The following is a 26,787-nucleotide window of genomic DNA, read 5'->3' as shown; positions in this document are numbered from 1 at the left end:
CCTCTTCATAACCAGAAACAATACCAGTCATGTAGGCATTTCAAATGCTCTGCAAACCCAAATTAGTATAGCCTCTATGTACACCCCCTACTTTACTTGAAAACCATACAAACTACCCCTACGGTCCCAGTATATCTCCTCTTACCATACTGGCCTAGCGCTGCGGAGCTGGTGTCCCAGGAAGAGGGGGTGGGGTTGGGCTGTCCTGTCTGGGACTGCTGGGCGGCCAGCTGGGCCAAGGCCTGGGCCGTCTTAAACTGCTCCAAGAACTGGGAGCCGCTGGTCGTCCCTGTGCTGCCTCCTTTAGGGTCCCCCACCTCCCCGAAGCCCTTCCGCAGCATGTTCACCTGCAATGGGAACAAAAGAGGAGGAACTGAAATTCTGCACGTTTTAGGAATGAGCGTCAAACAGAATAGAACAGCTGTGCTGGTTTATAGCTAGAACTAGTGTTGTCACGATACCAACATTTTACTAACACCTTACATTCGTAAGGTTGTGGCAGTGATGGTGGACTGAAGATAGTGGTGCAGAATGCCTCATGAGAAATCGCAATATTCATTATCTCTAAAACTGACTAAATAGTAGCACAACACTGATCTATTTTCTCGTGGGCAATAACATTCAAGCTGGACAATAACCCCAAAAAACGTATAAGGCTAGAGAACTTTATTGCTGAATATTACGAACACAGTCAAAGCCAAAACATGTCGGAAAGGAACACAAAAAAAAGAAATAGAGAACCAAACCAAGAGAAGGCTACGTGATTCCTCGATAGACACCGATGATTTATGCTTTTCACCACCTGGTACGCCAAGAGTGGAAACCGACCTGCTAAAATCAATAAATGATAAATTGGGCGTACTTGAACTAAAGTAAAGAAATAAAGGAGATGAAGGCGAGCCTCGAAATGAGTGACGAAAAAGCTGCGACAATGGAGAAAGAAACAAGCTAAAAGAGTCAATACTATTGAAACGGACGTTAAAGAACTTAAAAAGGAGAGCATGTTTCTGAGAGAAGCCTTTCTATGAATACAGAATAGATCCATGCGAGAAAATCTGGTACTTACTGGTATTTAAAAAAAATTGGGGTGAAGACCCTGAAAGCGTGGTGAAAGAATTCCTTCTTAAAAAGTGCTACAGATCCCAGGCGATACTGTCGACAAAATTAAACACGAACGTGTACACCATTTCGGACAAAGAGGACAGCGATGCGAGCGCCCAATAGTTGCCAAATTTGCATTCTTTAAAGCTAAAATAATGTTTAAAGCCTGGATTTAAAAAGACTTGCTGGCACGAAAATAGGAATGAATGATCAGTTCCCGAAAGAAATTGCAGAATGGCGCAAAGTTCTGTACACACTCTTCAAGGTGAATAGACTTAAAGGGAAACGTGTACCTCTTGTATTCGATTAAATGTACATTGATAACCAACTGTTCCGAGACAACAAGACTACTCCATGGCTATTCTAATTAGCAAACTCTGGATTAGTTTAAAAAAACAGCCCGCAACATGGTTTGTGAAATTACATCAAATGCGTGCGAAATCGCACAGGAAGAAAAAAAGATAGTGTTGGTAATATGGGTCATATATTTTTTTACCGTTTGAGCTAGAGACAAGCATGCCTGTCGCACTGTTGTGCTCCATTTGTCCTCCCTGGCACTCAGAGGCTGCGTGACAGCGTACTTGCAAAGCGTACTGAAACTGGCCTGTGCTCTTGGTTATACCAGGGTTGAAATTATACAAAGTATCAACTTTGCTCGCTCTGCATGCTGTTCCAATGTATCAAATACACAAATGTAACTGCATCCCCACTCGCCATCACAGCTAAATTATATTTTAAAAACTGATTGAGGAATAGATGTGCATGAAGAGCGGACAGAGAGAAGCAGGTGAGTGATGGCAAGAAGAGGATGATGGCTGGCTGATTACAGCTCCCACACGTGATACGATATGTGTATGAAAGTGAAGTGGATATTACTGGACCGGCGCATACAAGAGACTAGTGGCTGTTGCTTAAATTTGTTTAACTGAATGTATAAACAAAACTGACTTTATAAAACATTTAGCGGGTTCTTTAGATTGGTAGGGCAGAACAATTTAGTAGTATCATATGAAACTGTACTACAGTATATAAAAAAGTTGCTATCATAGGTATCATGACATTTTGGTACCGCGATATTACCGTGGCGCCGGAATACCGTGCAACATTAGCTACAACACTTAAGTAGTCACTAAAACTGAAGAAAACTGGAGGCCTCTTACACTTCAATGTTGTGATGCGAAAATCCTGGCAAAATGCATAGCACAGAATAAAAAAGGTTTTACCAGATATTGTTCATCCTGATCAGACAGGTTTTTTACCTGGACAATATACGACAATTACTTGAAACAATTGAACATTATGAAACATCAAAAGATACCAGGCCTGGTCTTCATAGCAGATTTTGAAAAGGCGTTTGATAAAGTAAGACTAGAATTTATATATAAATGCCTGGATTACTTTAATTTCGGTGAATCTCTTACACAATGGGTTAAAGTTACGTACATCAACCCCAGATGTAAAATAGTAAATAATGGTTACTTCTCAGAAAGTATTGAGCTTTTAAGAGGAGTAAAACAAGGCTGTCCGTTGTCTCCATATCTATTTATTATGGCCATTGAAATGCTAGCTATTAAAATTAGATCCACCAAGAACATCAAGGTGTTAGAAATCCAGGGGATAAAAACAAAAACAAGTGTCAATGTGATGACTGAAGTTTTTTTCTTAAGTCCGCAATCTGGATCCCTGCAGTCTAATTGACGATCTTGATCACTTTTCTAGCCTCTCTGGACTAAAACCTAATTATGACAACTGTACCATATTACGTATTGATCGTTAAAAGACAGTGTTTACACTACTACTAATTTACCAATAAAATGGGCAGATTGTGAAGTAGACATACTTGGTATTCACATCTCAAAAAATATAAATGAACTTACCACAATCAATTTCAATAGAAAGTTTGCAAAAATAGATAAGATTCCATGGAGAACTAAATGTCTATTTATGGAAAAATCACATTGATTAACTTTGATCATATCACAGTTAACTTACTAACGGCACTGCCTACTGCAAACGACTTGTTTAAAAAAATCATATGAGCAAAAAATATTTCCTTTTATTGGGAATATATATATATATTTCCTTTTATTGGGAATATATATATATATATATTTCCTTTTATTGGGAATATATATATATTTCCTTTTATTGGGAATATATATATATTTCCTTTTATTGGGAATATATATATATATTTCCTTTTATTGGGAATATATATATATATTTCCTTTTATTGGGAATATATATATATATTCTTTATTGGATATATATATATATATATATATATTTCCTTTTATTGGGAATATATATATATATATATCTCTCTGCAAAAAAAGAAACGTCCCTTTATCAGGACCCTGTCTTTCAAAGATAATTCGTAAAAATCCAAATAACTTCACAGATCTTCATTGTAAAGGGTTTAAACACTGTTTACCATGCTTTTTCAATTAACCATAAACAATTAATGAACATGCACCTGTGGAACGGTCGTTAAGACACTAACAGCTTACAGACGGTAGGCAATTAAGGTCACAGTTATGAAAATCTAGGACACTAAGAGAGGCCTTTCTACTGACTCCAAAAGAAAGATGCCCAGGGTCCCTGCTCATCTGCGTGAACGCGCCTTAGGCATGCTGCAAGGAGGCATGAGGACTGCAGATGTGGCCAGGGCAATAAATGGCAATGTCCGTACTGTGAGACGCCTAAGACAGCGCTACAGGGAGACAGGACGGACAGCTGATCGTCCTCGCAGTGGCAGACCACGTGTAACAACACCTGCACAGGATCGGTACATCCGAACATCACACCTGCGGGACAGGTAAAGGATGGCAACAACAACTGCCAGAGTTACACCAGGAACGCACAATCCCTCCATCAGTGCTCAGACTGTCCGCAATAGGCTGAGAAAGGCTGGACTGAGGGCTTGTAGGCCTGTTGTAAGGCAGGTCCTCAACAGACATCCCCGGCAACAACGTCGCCTATGGGCACAAACCCACCATCTCTGGACCAGACAGGACTGGCAAAAAGTGTTCTTCGCTGACGAGTCGCGGTTTTGTCTCACCAGGGGTGATGGTCGGAGGATTTGCGTTTATCGTCAAAGGAATGAGCGTTACAACGAGGCCTGACTCTGGAGCGGGATCGATTTGGAGGTGGAGGGTCCGTCATGGTCTGGGGCGGTGTGTCACAGCATCATCAGACTGAGCTTGTTGTCATTGCAGGCAATTTCAACGCTGTGCGTTACAGGGAAGACATCCTCCTCCCTCATGTGGTACCCTTCCTGCAGGCTCACCCTGACATGACCCTACAGCATGACAATACCACCAGCCATACTGCTTGTTCTGTGCGTGAGTTCCTGCAAGACCGGAATGTCAGTGTTCTGCAATGGCCAGCGAAGAGCCCGGATCTCAATCCCATTGAGCACGTCTGGGACCTGTTGGATCGGAGGGTGAGGGCTAGGGCCATTCCCCCCAGACTTCAGGTGCCTTGGTGGAAGAGTGCGGTAACATCTCACAGCAAGAACTGACAAATCTGGTGCAGTCCATGAGGAGGAGATGCACTGCAGTACTTAATGCAGCTGGTGGCCACACCAGATACTGACTGTTCCTTTTGATTTTGACCCCCCTTTGTTCAGTGACACTTTACCCCATTTCTGTTAGTCACATGTCTATGGAACTTGTTCAGTGTATATCTCAGTTGTTGAATCTTGTTATGTTCATATAAATATTTACACATTAAGTTTGCTGAAAATAAACGCAGTTGACAGTGAGAGGACGTTTCTTTTGTTGCTGAGATATCTATCTATCTATCTCTCTATATATATATATATACATACATACATACATACATACATACACACACACATAACCGTTCAAAAGTTTGGGGTCACAGACAGACAATTTGTTGAGGTAATCTGAAGAGATTTCACCCCATGCTTCCTGAAGAACCTCCCACAAGTTAGATTGGCTTGATGGGCACTTCTTACGTACCATACGGTCAAGCTGCTCCCACAACAGCTCAATTTTTTTATTTTTTATTTCACCTTTATTTAACCAGGTAAGCAAGTTGAGAACAAGTTCTCATTTACAACTGTGACCTTGCCAAGATAAAGCAAAGCAGTGCGATAAAAACAACGACACAGCGTTACATATGGGGTAAACAAAACAAAGTCAAAAATACAACAGAAAATATATATACAGTGTGTGCGAATGTAGAAAATTATGGAGGTAAGGCAATAAATAGGCCATAGTGCAAAATTGTTATAATTTCGTATTAACACTGGACTGATAGATGTGCAAAAGATGATGTGCAAATAGAGATACTGGGGTGCAAATTAGCAAAATAAATAACAATATGGGGATGAGGTAGTTGGATAGGCTAATTACAGATGGGCTGTGTACAGGTGCAGTGATCGGTAAGCTGCTTTCACAACTGACGCCTAAAGTTAGTGAGGGAGATAAGAGTCTCCAGCTTCAGAGATTTTTGCAGTTCGTTCCAGTCATTGGCAGCAGAGAACTGGAAGGAATGGCGGCCAAATGAGGTGTTGGCTTTGGGGATGACCAGTGAGATATACCTGCTGGAGCGCATACTACGGGTGGGTGTTGCTATGATGACCAGTGAGCTAAGATAAGACTGGGATTTGCCTAGCAGTGATTTATAGATGACCTGGAGCCAGTGGGTTTGGCGACGAATATGTTGTGAGGGCCAGCCAACGAGAGCGTACAGGTCACAATGGTGGATAGTATATGGGGCTTTGGTGACAAAACGGATGGCACTGTGATAGACTACATCCAATTTGCTGAGTAGAGTGTTGGAGGCTATTTTGTAAATGACATCGCCGAAGTCAAGGATCGGTAGGATAGTCAGTTTTACGAGGGCATGTTTGGCAGCATGAGTGAAGGAGGCTTTGTTGCGAAATAGGAAGCCGAACTTTTGATTGGAGATGCTTAATGTGAGTCTGGAAGGAGAGTTTACAGTCTAACCAGACACCTAGGGATTTGTAGTTGTCCACATACTCTAGGTCAGACCCGCCGAGAGTAGTGATTCTAGTCGGGTGGGCGGGTGCAAGCAGCGTTCGGTTGAAGAGCATGCATTTAGTTTTACTAGCGTTTAAGAGCAGTTGGAGGCTACGGAACGAGTGTTGTAAGGCGTTGAAGCTCGTTTGGAGGTTTGTTAACACAGTGTCCAATGAAGGGCCAGATGTATACAAAATGGTGTCTTCCGCATAGAGGTGGATCCGAGCGTAACCGGCATCAAGAGCAACATCATTGATATACACAGAGAATAGAGTCGGCCCGAGAATTGAACCCTGTGGCACCCCCATAGAGACTGCCAGAGGTCCAGACAACAGGCCCTCCGATTTGACACATTGAACTCTATCTGAGAAGTAGTTGGTGAACCAGGCGAGGCAGTCATTTGAGAAACCAAGGCTATTTAGTCTGCCAATAAGAATGCGTCGAAAGCCTTGGCCAGGTCGATGAAGACGGCTGCGCAGTACTGTCTTTAGTGATCTAGAGTGTCACCCCCTTTTGAAGAGGGGGGGGCATGGGCAAGTTGCAGCGGAGGGTGCAGAGCTGGTGACCGGGGTACTGGTAGCCAGGTGGAAAGCATAATTCTCGATTATTGTAGATTTATCGGTGGTGACAGTGTTTCCTAGCCTCAGTGCAGTGGGCAGTTGGGAGGAGGTGCTCTTATTCTCCATGGACTTTACAGTGTCCCAAAACTTTTTGGAGTTAGTGCTACAGGATGCACATTTCTGTTTGAAAAAGCCAGCCTTTGCTTTCCTAACTGATTGTGTATATTGGTTCCTGACTTCCCTGAAAAGTTGCATATCGTGGGGGCTGTTCGATGCTAATGCAGTACGCCACAGGATGTTTTTGTGCTGGTCAAGGGCAGTCAAGTCTGAGGAGAACCAGGGGCTATATCTGTTCTTAGTTCAGACTTTTTTTGAATGGGGCATGCTTATTTAAGATTGAGAGGAAAGCACTTTTAAAGAACAACCAGGCATCCTCTACTGACGGAATGAGGTCAATATCCATCCATGATACCCGGGCCAAGACAACAGCTTGTAATGGTGACAAAGTTTGGTCTGAGGCTAAACAAACAGGATGCGGGAAGCCTGTTGAAACCACATCAGACGATTTCATCGGCAAACCAGTCGTGTTGGATCGGCGGGGCTCCGTGTCAACACTAGGAGGTCCCGTCCGATCGACAGAGAGGTAGATAGCCGGGAGATGGGCCTGGCTAGAGGCTAGCTCAAGGCTAACTGGTGCTTGCCAAAGGGCAATGGTAATTAGCCAACGACAACAGCCATTTGGTTGCAGCTAGCTGGTTGCGATGATCCGGCGCTAGGGTCCAGTGATTGCGGCAGAAAATCCGATATGCTCTGGGTCGATAGCACGCTGTGCAGACTGGCCGACAAATTGTCCAGGCTAGAGCTAGAGCTGGCTGGCTGGTAGTGCAGGCCACGGACAATGGTGAAGACGCTAAGGGTGGCTAATAGCAAGTGGCCATTCGGTTGCAGCTAGGCTAGTTTCAGCTTAAGGTTCTTGATAAAAGTTATAAAGAAATAATAGAATCCTTTCCATGTTGGGTGAGGCGGATTGCAGGAAAGTATATTTAGTTAAAGAATGAAAAGTAAAATTGAGAAATATACCGTATTTTCCGCACTATAAGGCGCACCGGATTATAAGGCGCACCTTCAATGAATGGCCTATTTTAGAACTGTTTTCATATATAGGGCGCACCGGATTATAAGGCGCATAGAATAGAAGATACTGTAGTCAAACGAATTGACTGGGGTTGCGTTATGCATCCACTAGATGGAGCTGTGCTAAAAGGAATGTCAACAAAACAGTCAGATAAAGTCAAACTTTATTAAGCGTTCTGACAACTCCGTTCACTCCCATGGTAATGTTGTTCAAACGTTAATGTGCATATTAACAATATCTCCCAGCCTTGCTCACTCTTCTCCCAAACGTGGAGGGGAACCTTTCCCTGATTCAGTAAACACGTAGTAAAAGAAACAGTCTGATACCACTAAATCAAACGTTAGTGCATAACTCAACATTGTTCAGTTACATATAACACGTAAAGCTCACTTTTTCAGTTCATTCCCCATCCACGAACCCCTCGAATTCTTCTTCTTCAGTGTCCGAATTGAACAGTTGGGCGACTACGGCATCCAACCTGCCCGGCTCCCTCTCGTCATTATCCGAGTCAGTGTCGCTGCTGTTGCCTGGCAGTTCAGAGATTATTCCTGCCTTCGTGAAAGCTTTGACCACAGTTGAGACCGATATATCAGCCCAGGCATCCACGATCCATTGGCAGATAGTGGCGTAAGTCGCCCGGCGCTGTCTCCCCGTCTTGGTGAACGTGTGTTCGCCTTCTGTCATCCACTGCTCCCACGCAGCTCGCAGTCTAGCTTTGAACGCCCTGTTGACACCAATATCTAGCGGCTGGAGTTCTTTAGTTAATCCACCCGGAATGACGGCAAGCTCCGAATTAGTTTGCTTCACTTGTTTTTTGACAGCATCGGTGATATGGGCGCGCATTGAGTCGTAGATCAATAGGGACGGAGCTGTGTGGAAAAAGCCACCCGGTCTCTTGACGTAAATTTCTCTCAGCCACTCACTCATCTTTTCCTCATCCATCCATCCCTTCGGGCTAGCTTTGATGACGACGCCGGCTGGAAAGTTCTCTTTTGGCAAGGTCTTCCTCTTGAAAATAATCATGGGTGGAAGTTTCTGGCCATTAGCCTGGCAGGCGAGAACTACAGTGAAGGATGACTTCTCATTCCCTGTGGTACGTACAGACACCGTACTGGTCCCCGTTTTCTCCACAGTGCGGTTCACGGGAATATCAAAGGTGAGTGGAACCTCGTCCATGTTGGTGATGTGCTCTGGCCGGATCTTCTTTTCAGTGATCTTCTTTTTGCAGTATGCGCGGAAAGTGACCAGCTTTTCTTGGTAATCTTTTGGCAGTTGCTGCGAGACGGTAGTTCGTGTGCGGATGGAGAGATTACGTCTTTTCATAAAACGAAAGCACCAAGAAGGACCGCCTCGAAATTCATCGATTGTCATGTCCCGTGCTAGCGCTGTTGCCTTCATTCGAATAGTGACTGTAGAGACGCTTCTACTTGCTGCTCTCTGTTCAACAACCCACTGTTCGAGTTTGTTCTCTAACTGTGGCCATCTCGCTTTGTTCCCGCGGAAACTCTGTTTAGTCTTCTTTACTTGGCGCAGGTCATCTTCTTGCTTCCTCCACTTCCGTACCATTGATTCATTAATGTTGAATTCTCTCGCTGCTGCTCTATTCCCATATTCTACTGCATGACCGACAGCCTTGAGCTTGAACTCTGCGTCGTAAGCGTGTCTCTTGAAAGGTGCCATTTTGGGGTCTTTATACACACACAAGTGGTGTGGGACTGTGAGTAAGCACAATACCGGTGTGTACTGGCTACCGTAATGCTGCAAGTGGTGCGGCTTTGTAGTTTACCAGTCGTACTGAAACATTTCATTATTATTAAATTGTTTTTATTGGTTTTTCATACTGAAACATTTTGACAGAGCACCTTGAGCGCCGTGTACAACCAGTATGGATCAACCAATTAACCAATTGATCCATATATAAAGCGCTCCGGATTATAAGGCGCACTGTCGTTTTTTGAGAAAATTAAAGGCTTTTAAGTGCGCCTTATAGTGCGGAAAATACGGTATACAAAATAGACAAAAAAAACAGGCTATTTATACAAGGACACAGAAAAAAAACATGACGCACTGCTACGCCATCTTGGATTTGGCCTCAATAGAGTTGAGATCCGGTGACTGTGCTGGCCACTCCATTATAGACAGAATACCAGCTGACTGCTTCTTCCCTAAATAGTTCTTGCATAGTTTGGAGCTGAGCTGTGCTTTGGGTCATTGTCCTGTTGTAGGAGGAAATTGGCTCCAATCAAGCGCCGTCCACAGGGTATGGCATGGCGTTGCAAAATGGAGTGATAGCCTTCCTTCTTCAAGATCCCTTTTACCCTGTACAAATCCCCCACTTTCCCACCACCAAAGCACCCCCATACCATCACATTGCCTCCACCCATGCTTGACAAATGGCATCAAACACTCATCCAGCATCTTTTCATTTGGTCTGAGTCTCACAAATGTTCTTCTTTGTGATCCGAACACGTCAAACTTCGATTCGTCTGTCCATAACACTTTTTTCCAATCTTCCTCTGTCCAGTGTCTGTGTTCCTTTGCCCATCTTAAATCTTTTCTTTTTATTGGTTAGTCTGAGATATGGCTTATTCTTTGCAACTCAGCCTAGAAGGTCAGCATCCCGGAGTCGCCTCTTCACTGTTGACGTTGAGACTGGTGTTTTGCGGGTACTATTTAATGAAGGTGCCAGTTGAGGACCTGTGAGGCGTCTGTTTCTCAAACTAGACACTAACGTATTGGTCCTCTTGCTCAGTTGTGCACCGGGGCCTCCCACCCCTCTTTCTATTCTGGTTAGAACCAGTTTGCGCTGTTCTGTGAAGGGAGTAGTACACTGCATTGTACGAGATCTTCAGTTTCTTGGCACTCTCTTGCATGGAATAGCCTTCATTTCTCAGAACAAGAATAGACTGACACGTTTCAGAAGAAAGTTATTTGTTTCCGGACAGTTTGAGCCAGTAATCGAACCCACAATTGCTGATGCTCCAGATACTCAACTAGTCTCAAGAAGGCCAGTTTTATTGCTTCTTTAATCAGCACAAGTTTTCAGCTGTGCTAACATGATTGCAAAAGGGTTTTCTAATGATCAATTAGCCTTTTAAAATGATAAACTTGGATTAGCAAACACAACGTGCCATTGGAACACAGGACTGATGGTTGCTGATAAATGGGCCTCTGTACGCCTATGTAGATATTCCATTTTTTTTTTTAAATCAGTCATTTCCAGCAACAATAGCCATCAACAAACATTAACAGTCTACACTGTATTTCTGATCAATTTGATGTCATTTTAATGGACAAAAAAAAGTGCTTTTCTTTAGAAAACAAGGACGTTTAAGTGACCCCAACCTTTTGAATGGTAGTATATATATATATATATATATATATATATATATATATATATATATATATATATACACACACACACACACACACACACAGTGGGGAGAACAAGTATTTGATACACTGCCGATTTTGCAGGTTTTCCTACTTACAAAGCATGTAGAGGTCTGTAATATTTATCATAGGTACACTTCAACTGTGAGAGACGGAATCTAAATCAAAAATCCAGAAAATCACATTGTATGATTTTTAAGTAATTAATTTGCATTTTATTGCATGACATAAGTATTTGATCACCTACCAACCAGTAAGAATTCCGGCTCTCACAGACCTGTTAGTTTTTCTTTAAGAAGCCCTCCTGTTCTCCACTCATTACCTGTATAAAAGACACCTGTCCACACACTCAAACAGACTCCAACCTCTCCACAATGGCCAAGACCAGAGAGCTGTGTAAGGACATCAGGGATACAATTGTAGACCTGCACAAGGCTGGGATGGGCTACAGGACAATAGGCAAGCAGCTTGGTGAGAAGGCAACGACTGTTGGCGCAATTATTAGAAAATAGTTCAAGATGATGGTCAATCACCCTCGGTCTGGGGCTCCATGCAAGATCTCACCTCGTGGGGCATCAATGATCATGAGGAAGGTGAGGGATCAGCCCAGAACTACACAGCAGGACCTGGTCAATGACCTGAAGAGAGCTGGGACCACAGTCTCAAAGAAAACCATTAGTAACACACTACGCCGTCATGGATTAAAATCCTGCAGCGCATGCAAGGTCCCCCTGCTCAAGCCAGCGCATGTCCAGGCCTGTCTGAAGTTTGCCAATGACCATCTGGATGATCCAGAGGAGGAATGGGAGAAGGTAATGTGGTCTGATGAGACAAAATTAGAGCTTTTTGGTCTAAACTCCACTCGCCATGTTTGGAGGAAGAAGAAGGATGAGTACAACCCCAAGAACACCATCCCAACCATGAAGCATGGAGGTGGAAACATTTTTTGGGGATGCTTTTCTGCAAAGGGGACAGGACGACTGCACCGTATTGAGGGGAGGATGGATGAGGCCATGTATCGCGAGATCTTGGCCAACAACCTCCTTCCCTCAGTAAGAGCATTGAAGATGGGTTGTGGCTGGGTCTTCCAGCATGACAACGACCTGAAACACACAGCCAGGGCAACTAAGGAGTGGCTCCGTAAGAAGCATCTCAAGGTCCTGGAGTGGCCTAGCCAGTCTCCAGACCTGAACCCAATAGAAAATCTTTGGAGGGAGCTGATAGTCCGTATTGCCCAGCGACAGCCTCGAAACCTGAAGGATCTGGAGAAGGTCTGTATGGAGGAGTGGGCCAAAATCCCTGCTGCAGTATGTGCAAACCTGGTCAAGACCTACAGGAAACGTATGATCTCTGTAATTACAAACAAAGGTTTCTGTACCAAATATTATGTTCTGCTTTTCTGATGTATCAAATACTTATGTCATGCAATAAAATGCAAATGAATTACTTAAAAATCATACAATGTGATTTTCTGGATTTTTGTTTTAGATTCCGTCTCTCACAGTTGAAGTGTACCTATGATAAAAATTAGACCTCTACATGCTTTGTAAGTAGGAAAACCTGCAAAATCGGCAGTGTATCAAATACTTGTTCTCCCCACTGTGTGTGTGTGTGTGTGTGTGTGTGTGTGTTTTTTTTATATATATATATATATATATATATATATATATATATATATATATATATATATATATATATATATATATATATATATATATATATATATATATATATATATATATATATATATATACACACACACACACACACACACACAGTATCTCACAAAAGTGAGTACACCCCTCACATTTTTGTAGATATTTGAGTATCTTTTCATGTGACAACACTGAAGAAATGACACTTTGCTACAATGTAAAGTAGTGAGTGTACAGCTTGTATCAGTGTAAATTTGCTGTCCCCTCAAAATAACTTAACACACAGCCATTAATGTCTAAACCGCTGGCAACAAAAGTGAGTACACCCCTGTGCAAATTGGGCACAAAGTGTCAATATTTTGTGTGGCCACCATCATTTTCCAGCACTGCCTTAACCCTCTTGGGCATGGAGTTCACCAGAGCTTCACAGGTTGCCACTGGAGTCCTCTTCCACTCCTCCATGACGACATAACGGAGCTGGTGGATGTTAGAGACCTTGCACTCCTCCACCTTCCGTTTGAGGATGCCCCACAGATGCTCAATAGGGTTTAGGTCTGGAGACATGCTTGGCCAGTCCATCACCTTTACCCTCAGCTTCTTTAGCAAGGCAGTGGTCGTCTTGGAGGTGTGTTTAGGGTCGTTATCATGTTGGAATACTGCCCTGCGGTCCAGTCTCTGAAGGGAGGGGATCATGCTCTGCTTCAGTATGTCACAGTACATGTTGGCATTCATGGTTCCCTCAATGAACTGTAGCTCCCCAGTGCCGGCAGCACTCATGCAGCCCCAGACCATGACAGTCCCACCACCATGCTTGACTGTAGGCAAGACACACTTGTCTTTGTACTCCTCACCTGGTTGCAGCCACACACGCTTGACACCATCTGAACCAAATAAGTTTATCTTGGTCTCATCAGACCACAGGACATGGTTCCAGTAATCCATGTCCTTAGTCTGCTTGTCTTCAGCAAACTGTTTGCGGGCTTTCTTGTGCATCATCTTTAGAAGAGGCTTCCTTCTGGGACGACAGCCATGCAGACCGATTTGATGCAGTGTGCGGCGTATGGTCTGAGCACTGACAGGCTGACCCCCCACCCCTTCAACCTCTGCAGCAATGCTGGCAGCACTCATACGTCGATTTCCCAAAGACAACCTCTGGATATGACGCTGAGCATGTGCACTCAACTTCTTTGGTCGACCATGGCGAGGCCTGTTCTGAGTGGAACCTGTCCTGTTAAACCGCTGTATGGTCTTGGCCAACGTGCTGCCGCTCAGTTTCAGGGTCTTGGCAATCTTCTTATAGGCCAGGCCATCTTTATGTAGAACAACAATTCTTTTTTTCAGATCCTCAGAGAGTTCTTTGCCATGAGGTGCCATGTTGAACTTCCACTGACCAGTATGAGGGAGTGTGAGAGCGATGACACCAAATTTAACACACCAGCTCCCCATTTACACCTGAGACTTTGTAACAATAACGATTCACATGACACCGGGGAGGGAAAATGGCTAATTGGGCCCAATTTGGACATTTTCACTTAGGGGTGTACTCACTTTTGTTGCCAGCGGTTTAGACATTAAAGGCTGTGTGTTGAGTTATTTTGAGGGGACAGCAAATTTACACTGATACAAGCTGTACACTCACTACTTTACATTGTAGCAAAGTGTAATTTCTTCAGTGTTGTCACATGAAAAGATATACTCAAATATTTACAAAAATGTGAGGGGTGTACTCACTTTTGTGAGAGAGTTATATATATATATATATATAGTGGGGGAAAAAAGTATTTAGTCAGCCACCAATTGTGCAAGTTCTCCCACTTAAAAAGATGAGGCCTGTAATTTTCATCATAGGTACACGTCAACTATGACAGACAAATTGAGAAAAAAAAAAATCTAGAAAATCACATTGTAGGATTTTTAATGAATTTATTTGCAAATTATGGTGGAAAATAAGTATTTGGTCACCTACAAACAAGCAAGATTTCTGGCTCTCACAGACCTGTAACTTCTTCTTTAAGAGGCTCCCCTGTCCTCCACTCGTTACCTGTATTAATGGCACCTGTTTGAACTTGTTATCAGTATAAAAGACACCTGTCCACAACCTCAAACAGTCACACTCCAAACTCCACTATGGCCAAGACCAAAGAGCTGTCAAAGGACACCAGAAACAAAATTGTAGACCTGCACCAGGCTGGGAAGACTGAATCTGCAATAGGTAAGCAGCTTGGTTTGAAGAAATCAACTGTGGGAGCAATTATTAGGAAATGGAAGACATACAAGACCACTGATAATCTCTCTCGATCTGGGGCTCCACGCAAGATCTCACCCCGTGGGGTCAAAATGATCACAAGAACGGTGAGCAAAAATCCCAGAACCACACGTGGGGACCTAGTGAATGACCTGCAGAGAGCTGGGACCAAAGTAACAAAGCCTACCATCAGTAACACACTACGCCGCCAGGGACTCAAATCCTGCAGTGCCAGACGTGTCCCCCTGCTTAAGCCAGTACATGTCCAGGCCCGTCTGAAGTTTGCTAGAGTGCATTTGGATGATCCAGAAGAGGATTGGGAGAATGTCATATGGTCAGATGAAACCAAAATATAACTTTTTGGTAAAAACTCAACTCGTCTTGTTTGGAGGACAAAGAATGCTGAGTTGCATCCAAAGAACACCATACCTACTGTGAAGCATGGGGGTGGAAACAACATGCTTTGGGGCTGTTTTTCTGCAAAGGGACCAGGACGACTGATCCGTGTAAAGGAAAGAATGAATGGGGCCATGTATCGTGAGATTTTGAGTGAATCCAGGCTCTGTCGTAGCCGGCCACGACCGGGAGACCCATGGGGCGCCGCACAATTGGCCCAGCGTCGTCCAGGGTAGGGGAGGGAATGGCCGGCAGGGATGTAGAGCATGGCGTTTGCAACGCCAGGGTTGTGGGTTCAATTCCCACGGGGGGCCAGTATAAAAAAATAAATAAAAAAATAAAAAATAAAAAGATAATGTAAGTCGCTCTAGATAAGAGCGTCTGCTAAATGACTAAAATGTAAATGTAAAACCTCCTTCCATCAGCAAGGGCATTGAAGATGAAACGTGGCTGGGTCTTTCAGCATGACAATGATCCCAAACACACCGCCCGGGCAACGAAGGAGTGGCTTCGTAAGAAGCATTTCAAGGTCCTGGAGTGGCCTAGCCAGTCTCCAGATCTCAACCCCATAGAAAATCTTTGGAGGGAGTTGAAAGTCCGTGTTGCCCAGCGACAGCCCCAAAACATCACTGCTCTAGAGGAGATCTGCATGGAGGAATGGGCCAAAATACCAGCAACAGTGTGTGAAAACCTTGTGAAGACTTACAGAAAACGTTTGATCTGTGTCATTGCCAACAAAGGGTATATAATAAAGTAGAGAAACTTTTGTTAAGAAGTTACAGGTCTGTGAGAGCCAGAAATCTTGCTTGTTTGTAGGTGACCAAATACTTATTTTCCACCATAATTTGCAAATAAATTCATTAAAAATCCTACAATGTGATTTTCTAGATTTTTTTTTCTTCTCAATTTGTCTGTCATAGTTGACGTGTACCTATGATGAAAATTACAGGCCTCATCTTTTTAAGTGGGAGAACTTGCACAATTGGTGGCTGACTAAATACTTATGTATGTATGTATGTATGTATGTATGTATGTATGTATGTATGTATGTATGTATGTATGTATGTATGTATGTATATGGGGCATACAACAATCTAAGCTCTGTAGATTTTGCTGCAAAGAGAGAATCACTAGATCATTTATTCTGGTATTGCCCCTATGTAGCTTGTTTCTGGTCACAGGTTCAGGAATGGTAAAAAAAAAAAATCACAACATTCACTTAAAACTACCCTTACAAATAGCAGTGTTGGGTGATTTGGAAAGCCATAGTCAATAAATAATATAATAATACTCGTAGGAAAGGTTATCATCTTTAGCTCAATCTTTGGACACTATACGATTAGAAAGGTTTAAAATGTATGTAAAACATCACAATTGAAAAATATATGGCACATGGAAACCAAAAGAGGGTGGTCTATGGTGATAGGTGGGATGGGTTGAGAGTTGCTTAGGGGTGGGATTAAAGAGCTTATGTTTGGTAATGTATTATTGTTATGTGACTGCTTTATATAAAAGTACCATGTATGTAAAATGTGTATGCAACATGTATATGTATATGTAGCAGAAAAGCTGTAAAAAAATATATATATATATATATTTGTCCTCCGAAGAGGGGGTGGGGTGGTGGATGGGTTAATAAAACAGAAGGGGGAAAACATTTAGAATAGAGTGGAAACCGTTTTGTGTGTGTCCTGTGGGCTCACCATGCTGTGCTGGGTGTAGGAGGTGCTGCTGGAGGTGGGTTGGGACAGCGGCCCACCCTGCTTGGAGTTGCTGAAGACCAGTGACTGGGGGAGGGAGGGGGGCTGGCTGGCCTCCATGGGGCCCGGGGCCTCTGCCTCGGATGGGGAAGTCTTCCCTAGCAGCACTGCCAGGTCAATCCTGCATGGGACAGGGGTCAGAGTTAGTAAGTAATTCGCCTCATCCGAGCCAGAACAGCCCATAGGGCAGGAGCCTATCTCCTGCTTCTGTAGCATGAGGCAGCTTGATGTACAAGTAAACACCTAGACAGGACACTAGCCTATCACAGGGTCTGAGAAACGGATGTTGTTCTGACTCATGTTAGCTAATTGATTGTATATATGATAGTACGTTTTGGGGTGGAAGAAACCTGATACAGAGCTGAAATTCATAGTCATAACACCAGAAGTGCTTGAATTACAAATTTGAATTTTCTACACATGGAATCTCTCAGTAAAGTTGAAAAAAACTTTGGAAATTTGACTAGACTGCAGAGTTTGGTGATGTTGAAGATACGTGTTTTACATGGACATGAGTCAGGATACACACCCTTATTAAAAAATACATGGCTTTCAGTGAGTGGATGAGGAGTTGTGGTTGCATGTATATGGGTCTTTCTATAAACTATGGTACCAGTGAGGATTTCCTACGCTGGACAACTTGCTACAGCTGTTGATAAGTCATTGATAATAATCTGCCAATTTTTTTCATGTCATTACTTTAAGATTTAAGAGGGGAACATAGCTATATTCAATACAATTCACGAGTTGATTTAAAACCTGTTTTACCTTGACAGAACTGTCCAAAATTGTGTGACATTAAAACATTACTTTTCTGTCCTTGCATTTATGGCAGTCTAAGTTGTCGTTATATTATCAACTGAACAAAAATATAAACACAACATGTTAAGTGTTGGTCCCATGTTTCATGAGCTGAAATAAAAGATCACGGAAATGTCCATGTTTACATCCCTGTGAGTGAGCATTTCTCCTTTGCCAAGATATTCCATCCACCTGACAGTTGTGGCATATCAAGAAGCTGATTAAACAGCATGATCATTACCCAGGTGCACCTTGTGCTGGGGACAATAAAAGGCCACTCTAAAATGTGCAGTTTTGTCACACAACACCACAGATGTCTAAACTATTGAGAGAGAATGCAATTGGCATGCTGACTGCAGGTATGTCCACCAGAGCTGTTGCCAGATTATCTAATGTTAATTTCTCGACCATAAACCGCCTCCAACGTCGTTTTAGAGAATTTGGCAGTACGTCCCACAACCGCAAACCACGTGTATGGCGTCTGGTGGGCGAGCGGTTTGCTGATGTCAATGTTGTGAACAGAGTGCCCCATGGTGGCAGTGGGGTTATGGTATGGGCAGGCATAAGCTACGGACAATGAACACAACTGCATTTTATCAATGGCAATTTGAATCCAGCAACTTCGCACAGCCATTTAAGAGGAGTGGGACAACATTCCACATGCCACAATCAACAGCCTGATCAACTCTATGTGAAGGAGATGTGGCGCACTGGATGAAGCAAATGGTGGTCACATCAGATACTGACTGATACTTTTCTGATCCACGTCCCTACCTTTCTTTAAGGTATCTGTGACCAACAGATGCTCATCTGTGTTCCCAGTCAAGCGCAATCCATAGCTAAGGGCCTAATGAATTTATTTCAATTGACTGAATTCCTTATATGAAAAGTTAGTAAAATCTTTGAACTTCTTGCATTTATATTTTTGTTCAGTATATATTAATAGGGTGTTAGGGGTCAAAATGAAACGGTGGTTCTGGTGTTATACTTTGTATTCCATGTTATAGAGAAGCTTCTCAGGAACCCAGAACACTTCATTTCACAAGGATAGGACTTACCCTTGCCGAGATATCTTATTTTCAAGTGATCAGAAAAAGGTGAAAGGTCAGTGGTCAACGTTAATCTCTAGACAAAAATGGCACCAAATCACCTGTCTGGATTCTTAATTTTAACACGTTTTGTCCAATAGCTGAAGAAAGGGTTGTCATATTGTTTTAGGGCTGATGTAGAACAGAGTTGTTTCAAATAAATGGGGCACTTCATATGCAAATTAGGCAGTACAGAATACATAATTACAGTAACTTAAAATCAAAAATGTAAGGTAGGGTGGTCATATTAACAAATCCTTATGCAAAACTGAAAGTTCGTTACTATTTGAAACAATTTATGAAATTAGAATGCAATTTATACTACTTTCTGCAAACTAGGTACTTAATATGGTCATTCGTATGTACGGAATCTAACAAATACAGCATTTTAAGCCCATTAATTTAACGTAAGGCGGTCATGTTAACATATATTTACATTTTATGCAGAACTGGGAGGTTGTAACAATTTAACGAAGCAAAACCAAATAATTTATATAAAAACACTTAATGTGCTGTTACCGTCATCTGCTAGGCCTGTTGTATAGGTGGAGTTATGGGCCAATTTGCATATATTCCTCCAAGTAAACATGTGGAACTGCATAAAAATATGTTCTTTTGAACCATTAAGAAATTGATCCAATGTCACAAATTGACCCCATTATTTATAGAAAGACGTGTGATAGCGTGACTGTAGTGAATGGCTGTGGGTGTGTTCGCATTCCGCGTCAGGCTCGCCCACCTCTGTCCTGCAGTGATGGTGACATTCTCCTGGGGGTGTGGCATGGAGGCCACACTGGAGGCTGTGAAGATCTTGGTCTCTGACAGCTAGAGATGAGAGCGATTGAAAGATTAAAAAAACTGAACAAGAAAAAAACAGAAAACAAAACAAATAGACAAACTCTCATATGTGTTAGGTGTAATCGCAGTAAAATGTGTGACCTATTGTTGGTTACTACATAACTCCATAAGTGTTATTTCATCATTTTGATGTCTTCACTATTATTCTACAATGTAGAAAATAGTACACATACAATTTTTTTATTAAACTGGAATGACTGGTACAAGCCAAAAGTTTGGACACCAACTCATTCTAGGGTTTTTCTTTATTTGTACTATTTTCTACGTTGTAGAATAATAGTGAAAACATCAAAACTATGAAATAACATATGGAATCATGTAGTAACCAAAAAGGTGTTAAACAAATCAAAATATATCTTATATTTGAGATATTCCAAAAAAGCCACCCTTTGCCTTGACAGCTTTGCACACGCTTGGAATTCTCTCAACCAGCTTCACATGGAATGCTTTCCCAACAGTCTTGAAGGAGTTCCCACATATGCTTAGCACTTGTTGGCTGCTTTTCCTTCACTCTGCAGTCCGACTCATCCCAAACCATCTCAATTGGGTTGAGGTCGGGGGATAGTGGAGGCCAGGTCATCTGATGGAGCATTCCATCACTCTCCTTCTAGGTAAAATAGCCCTTACACAGCCTGGAGGTGTGTTGGGTCATTGTCCTGTTGAAAAACAAATGATAGTCCCACTAAGCCACAACCAGATGGGATGGCGTATCGCTGCAGAATGCTATGGTAGCCATGCTGGTTAAGTGTGCCTTGATTTCTAAATGAATCAGTGTCACCAGCAAAGCACTCCCACACCATAGCACCACCACCTCCATGCTTTACGGTAGGAACAACACATGCAGAGATCATCCGTTCACCCACACCGCATCTCACAAAGACACGGCAGTTGGAACCAAAAATCTCAATTTTGGACTCCAGACCAAAGGACAAATTTCCACCAGTCTAATGTCCATTGCTCATGTTTCTTGGCACAAACAAGTCTCTTCTTACTATTATTGGTGTCCTTTAGTAGTGGTTTCTTTGCAGCAATTCGACTATGAAGGCCTGATTCACACAGTCTCCTCTGAACAGTTGATGTTGAAATGTGCCTGTTACTTGAAATCTATGAAGCATTTATTTGGGCTGCAATTTCTGAGGCTGGTAAGTCTAATGAACTTATCCTCTGCAGCAGAGGTAACTCTGGGTCTTCCATTCCTGTGGCGGTCCTCATGAGAGCCAGTTTCATCATAGCGCTTGATGTTTTTTGCGACTGCACTTGAAGAAACGTTCAAAGTTCTTGACATTTTCCGTATTGACTGATCTTCATGTCTTAAAGTAATGATGGACTGTCGTTTCTCTTTGCTTATTTTAGCTGTTCTTGTCATAATATGGACTTGGTCTTTTACCAAATAGGGCTATCTTCTGTATATCCCCCGACCTTGTCACAACATAACTGATTGGCTCAAACGCATTAAGGAAAGAAATTCCACAAATTAACTTTAAGAGGGCACACGTGTTAATTGAAATGCATTCCAGGTGACTACCTCATGAAGCTGGTTGAGAAAATGCCAAGAGTGTGCAAAGCTGTCATCAAGGCAAAGGTGGCTACTTTGAAGAAACTGAAATATGAAATATTTGGAATTGTTTAACACTTCGATTACATGCTCAAAATGGCCAGAAACAAATAACTTTCTTCATAAACTCGTCAGTCTATTCTTGTTCTGAGAAATGAAGGCTATTCCATGCGAGAAATTGCCAAGTAACTGAAGATCTCGTACAACGCTGTGTACTACTCCCTTTACAGAACAGCGCAGACTGGCTCTAACCTGAATAGAAAGTGGAGTGGGAGGCCCCGGTGCACAACTGAGCAAGAGGACAAATACACTGCTTAAAAAAATAAAGGGAACACTAAAATAACACATCCTAGATCTGAATGAATGAAATAATCTTGAATACTTTTTTCTTTACATAGTTGAATGTGCTGACAACAAAGCCACAAAAATGATCAATGGAAATCAAATGTATCAACCCATGGAGGTCTGGATTTGGAGTCACCCTCAAAATTAAAGTGGAAAACCACACTACAGGCTGATCCAACTTTGATGTAATGTCCTTAAAACAAGTGAAAATGAGGCTCAGTAGTGTGTGTGGACTCCACGTGCCTGTATGACCTCCCTACAACGCCTGGGCATGCTCCTGATGAGGTGGCGGATGGTCTCCTGAGGGATCTCCTCCCAGACCTAGACTAAAGCATCCGCCAACTCCTGGACAGTCTGTGGTGCAACGTGGCGTTGGTGGATGGAGCGAGACATGATGTCCCAGATGTGCTCAATTGGATTCAGGTCTGGGGAACGGGCAGGCCAGTCCATAGCATCAATGCCTTCCTCTTGCAGGAACTGCTGACAAACTCCAGCCACATGAGGTCTAGCATTAGGAGGAACCCAGGGCCAACCGCACCAGCATATGGTCTCACAAGGGGTCTGAGGATCTCATCTCGGTACCTAATGGCAGTCAGGCTACCTCTGGCGAGCACATGGAGGGCTGTGCGGCCCCCCAAAGAAATGCCACACCATGACTGACCCACCGCCAAACTGGTCATGCTGGAGGATGTTGCAGGCAGCAGAACATTCTCCACGGCGTCTCCAGACTCTGTCACGTCTGTCACGTGCTCAGTGTGAACCTGCTTTCATCTGTGAAGAGCACAGGGCGCCAGTGGCGAATTTGCCAATCTTGGTGTTCTCTGGCAAATGCCAAACGTCCTGCACGGTGTTGGGCTGTAAGCACAACCCCCACCTGTGGACGTCGGGCCCTCATACCACCCTCATGGAGTCTGTTTCTGACCGTTTGAGCAGACACATGCACATTTGTGGCCTGCTGGAGGTCATTTTGCAGGGCTCTGGCAGTGCTCCTCCTGCTCCTCCTTGCACAAAGGCGGAGGTAGCAGTCCTGCTGCTGGGTTGTTGCCCTCCTACGGCCTCCTCCACGTCTCCTGATGTACTGGCCTGTCTCCTGGTAGCGCCTCCATGCTCTGGACACTACGCTGACAGACACAGCAAACCTTCTTGCCACAGCTCGCATTGATGTGCCATCCTGGATGAGCTGCACTACCTGAGCCACCTGTGTGGGTTGTAGACTCCGTCTCATGCTACCACTAGAGTGAAAGCACCGCCAGCATTCAAAAGTGACCAAAACATCAGCCAGGAAGCATAGGAACTGAGAAGTGGTCTGTGGTCACCACCTGCAAAACCAGTCCTTTATTGGGGGTGTCTTGCTAATTGCCTATAATTTCCACCTGTTGTCTATTCCATTTGCACAACAGCATGTGACATTTATTGTCAGTGTTGCTTCCTAAGTAGACAGTTTGATTTCACAGAAGTGTGATTGACTTGGAGTTACATTGTGTTGTTTAAGTGTTCCCTTAATTTTTTTGAGCAGTGTACATTAGTGTCTAGTTTGAGAAACAGACGCCTCACAGGTTCTCAACTGGCAGTCATTAAATAGTACATGCAAAACACAAGTCTCAACGTCAACAGTGAAGAGGCGACTCCGGGATGCTGACCTTCTAGGCAGAGTTGCAAAGAAAAATACAAATCTCAGACATGAAGCTGCCAGTTGAGGACCTGTGAGGCGTCTGTTTCTCAAACTAGACACTAATGTATTTGTCCTCTTGCTCAGTTGTGCACCGGGGCCTCCCACTTCTCTTTCTATTCTGGTTAGAGCCAGTTTGCGCTGTTCTGTGAATGGTGTTTGGAATAGCCTTCATTTCTCAGAACATGAATAGACTGACGAGTTTCAGAAGAAAGTTATTTGTTTCTGGCCATTGTGAGCCTGTAATCGAACCCACAATTGCTGATGCTCCAGATACTCAACTAGTCTCAAGAAGGCCAGTTTTATTGCTTATTTAATCAGCACAACAGTTTTCAGCTGTGCTAACATAATTGCAAAAGGGTTTTCTAATGATCAATTAGCCTTTTAAAATGATCAACTTGGATTAGCAAACAACGTGCCATTGGAACACAGGACTGATGGTTGCTGATAAATGGGCCTCTGTACGCCTATGTAGATATTCCATTAAAAATATAATAAATCAGCCGTTTCCAGCTACAATAGCCATTTACAACATTAACAATGTCTACACTGTATTTCTGATCAATTTGATGATATTTTAATGTACAAAAAAAATTGCTTTTCTTTAGAAAACTAGGACATATCTAAGTGACCCCAAGCTTTTGAACGGTAGTGTACACACACACACAGTTGAAGTCGGAAGTTTACATACACCTTCCCCAAATACATTTAAACTCAGTTTTTCACAATTCCTGAAATTTAATCCTAGTAGAAATTCCCTGTCTTAGGTCAGTTAGGATCACCACTTTATTTTAAGAATGTGAATTGTCAGAATAATAGTAGAGAATTATTTATTTCAGCTATTATTTATTTCATCACATTCCCAGTGGGTCAGAAGTGTACATACTCAATTAGTATTTGGTAGCATTGCCTTTAAATTGTTTAACTTGGGTCAAATGTTTTGGGTAGCCTTCCACAAGCTTCCCACAATAAGTTGGGTGAATTTTTGCCTATTCCTCCTGACAGAGCTGGTGTAACTGAGTCAGGTTTGTAGGCCTCCTTGCTCGCACACACTTTTTCAGTTCTGCCCACAAATGTTCTATAGGATTGAGATCAGGGCTTTGTGATGGCCACTCCAATACCTTGACTTTGTTGTCCTTAAGCCATTTTGCCACAACTTTGGAAGTATGCTTGGGTCATTGTCCATTTGGAAGACCCATTTGCGACCAAGCTTTAACTTCCTGACTGATGTCTTGAGATGTTGCTTCAGTATATCCACATAATTTTCCTTCCTCATGATGCCATCTATTTTGTGAAGTGCACCAGTCCCTCCTGCAGCAAAGCACCCCCACAGCATGATGCTGCCACCCCCGTGTTTCACGGTTGGGATGGTGTTCTTCGGCTTGCAAGCCACCCCCTTTTTCCTACAAACATAACAATGGTCATTATGGCCAAACAGTTCTATTTTTGTTTCATCAGACCAGAGGACATTTCTCCAAAAAGTACAATCTTTGTCCCCATGTGCAGTTGCAAACCGTAGTCTGGCTTTTTTATGGCGGTTTTGGAGCAGTGGCTTCTTCCTTGCTGAGCGGCCTTTCAGGTTATGTCAATGTAGGACTCGTTTTACTGTGGATATAGATACCTTTGTACCCGTTTCCTCCAGCATCTTCCCAAGGTCCTTTGCTGTTGTTCTGGGACCAAAGTACGTTCATCTCTAGGAGACAGAACGCGTCTCCTTCCTGAGCGGTATGACGGCTGCGTGGTCCCATGGTGTTTATTCTTGCATACTATTGTTTGTACAGATGAACATGGTACCTTCAGGCATTTGGAAATTGCTCCCAAGGATGAACCAGACTTGTGGAGGTCTACAATTTCTTTTGAGGTCTTGGCTGATTTCTTTTGATTTTCCCATGATGTCAAGCAGAGGCACCGAGTTTGAAGGTACGCCTTGAAATACATCCACAGGTACACCTCCAATTGACTCAAATGATGTAAATTAGCCTATCAGAAGCTTGATTACATCATTTTCTGGAATTTTCCAAGCTGTTTAAAAGGCACAGTCAACTTAGTGTATGTAAACTTCTGACCCACTGGAATTGTGATACAGTGAATTATAAGTGAAATAATCTGTCTGCAAACAATTGTTTGAAATATTACTTGTGTCATGCACAGATGTCCTACCGACTAGCTAAAACTATAGTTTGTTAACAAGAAATATGTGGAGTGGTTGAAAAACGAGTTTATGACTCCAACCTAAGTGTATGTAAACTTCCGACTTCAACTGTACACACACACACGAATTGGCGACGGCACTAGAACAGTCTGCAGCACCCGTCCTCACCCTACTAGAATCTGAAGTCAAATGTCTACTGTTTGCTGATGATCTGGTGCTTCTGTCCCCAACCAAGGAGGGCCTACAGCAGCACCTAGATCTTCTGCACAGATTCTGTAAATTGCATTAAGACAAAAATAATGGTGTTCCAAAAAAGGTCCAGTTGCCAGGACCACAAATACAAATTCCATCTAGACACCAAGAGCAGGGTTTCCCAAAGTTGGTCCTGGGGCCCTCCCTGGGTGCACGTTTTGGTTTTTGCCCTAGCACTACACAGCTTTTTCAAATAATCAAAGCTTGATGATGAGTTGGCTATTTGAATCAGCTGAGTAGTGCAAAAACCAAAATGTGCACCCAGGGGGGACCCCAGGACCGAGTTTGGGAAACACTGCCCTAGAGCACAAACAAAACTATACCTACCTCGGCTTAAACAGCAGCACCATAGTTAACTTCCACAAAGCTGTGAACGATCTGAGAGACAAGGCAAGAAGGGCCTTCTATGCCATCAAAAGGAACAAAGTTTGACATCCCAATTAGGATCTGGCTAAAAATACTTGAATCAGATTTAGAACCCATTGCCCTTTACAGTTGTGAGGTCTGGGGTCCGCTCACCAACCAAGAATTCACAAAATGGGACAAACACTAAATTGAGACTGCATGCAGAATTCTGCAAAAACAATCTGTGTACAACGTAAAACGCCAAATAATGCATGCAGAGCAGAATTAGGCCGATGCCCGCTAATTATCAACATCCAGAAAAGAGCCGTTCAATTCTACAACCACCTAAAAGGAAGCGATTCCCAAACCTTCCATAACAAAGCCATCACCTACAGGGAGATTAACCTGGAGAAGAGTCCCCTAAAGAAGCTGGTCCTGGGGCTCTGTTGACATACATAAATAGAC

At 43.0% G+C, this 26,787-nt stretch overlaps 1 protein-coding gene across 3 annotated transcripts in view; it reads right to left on the bottom strand.

The window, feature by feature from the left end:
- The window catches only part of LOC311131981 (ubiquitin-associated protein 2-like), a 67,308-nt gene that overhangs the window by 15,045 nt on the left and 25,476 nt on the right, over positions 1 to 26,787 (bottom strand). For all 3 annotated transcript variants that reach the window (XM_084165131.1, XM_084165132.1, XM_084165133.1), the window contains exons 12-14: positions 19,886 to 19,971; positions 17,201 to 17,378; positions 146 to 347 (exon numbers count right to left, since the gene is read on the bottom strand). In XM_084165131.1, coding sequence (XP_084021257.1) covers positions 146 to 347; positions 17,201 to 17,378; positions 19,886 to 19,971 — 466 coding nt within the window. The remainder of the gene's footprint in view (positions 1 to 145; positions 348 to 17,200; positions 17,379 to 19,885; positions 19,972 to 26,787) is intronic.

Source organism: Coregonus lavaretus (genome assembly GCF_964263955.1).
Source record: "Coregonus lavaretus genome assembly, chromosome: 7".
Taxonomy (NCBI): domain Eukaryota; kingdom Metazoa; phylum Chordata; class Actinopteri; order Salmoniformes; family Salmonidae; genus Coregonus; species Coregonus lavaretus.
The sequence above is the reverse complement of the archived record's forward strand: the minus strand, read 5'-3'. Positions and strand labels throughout refer to the sequence as shown.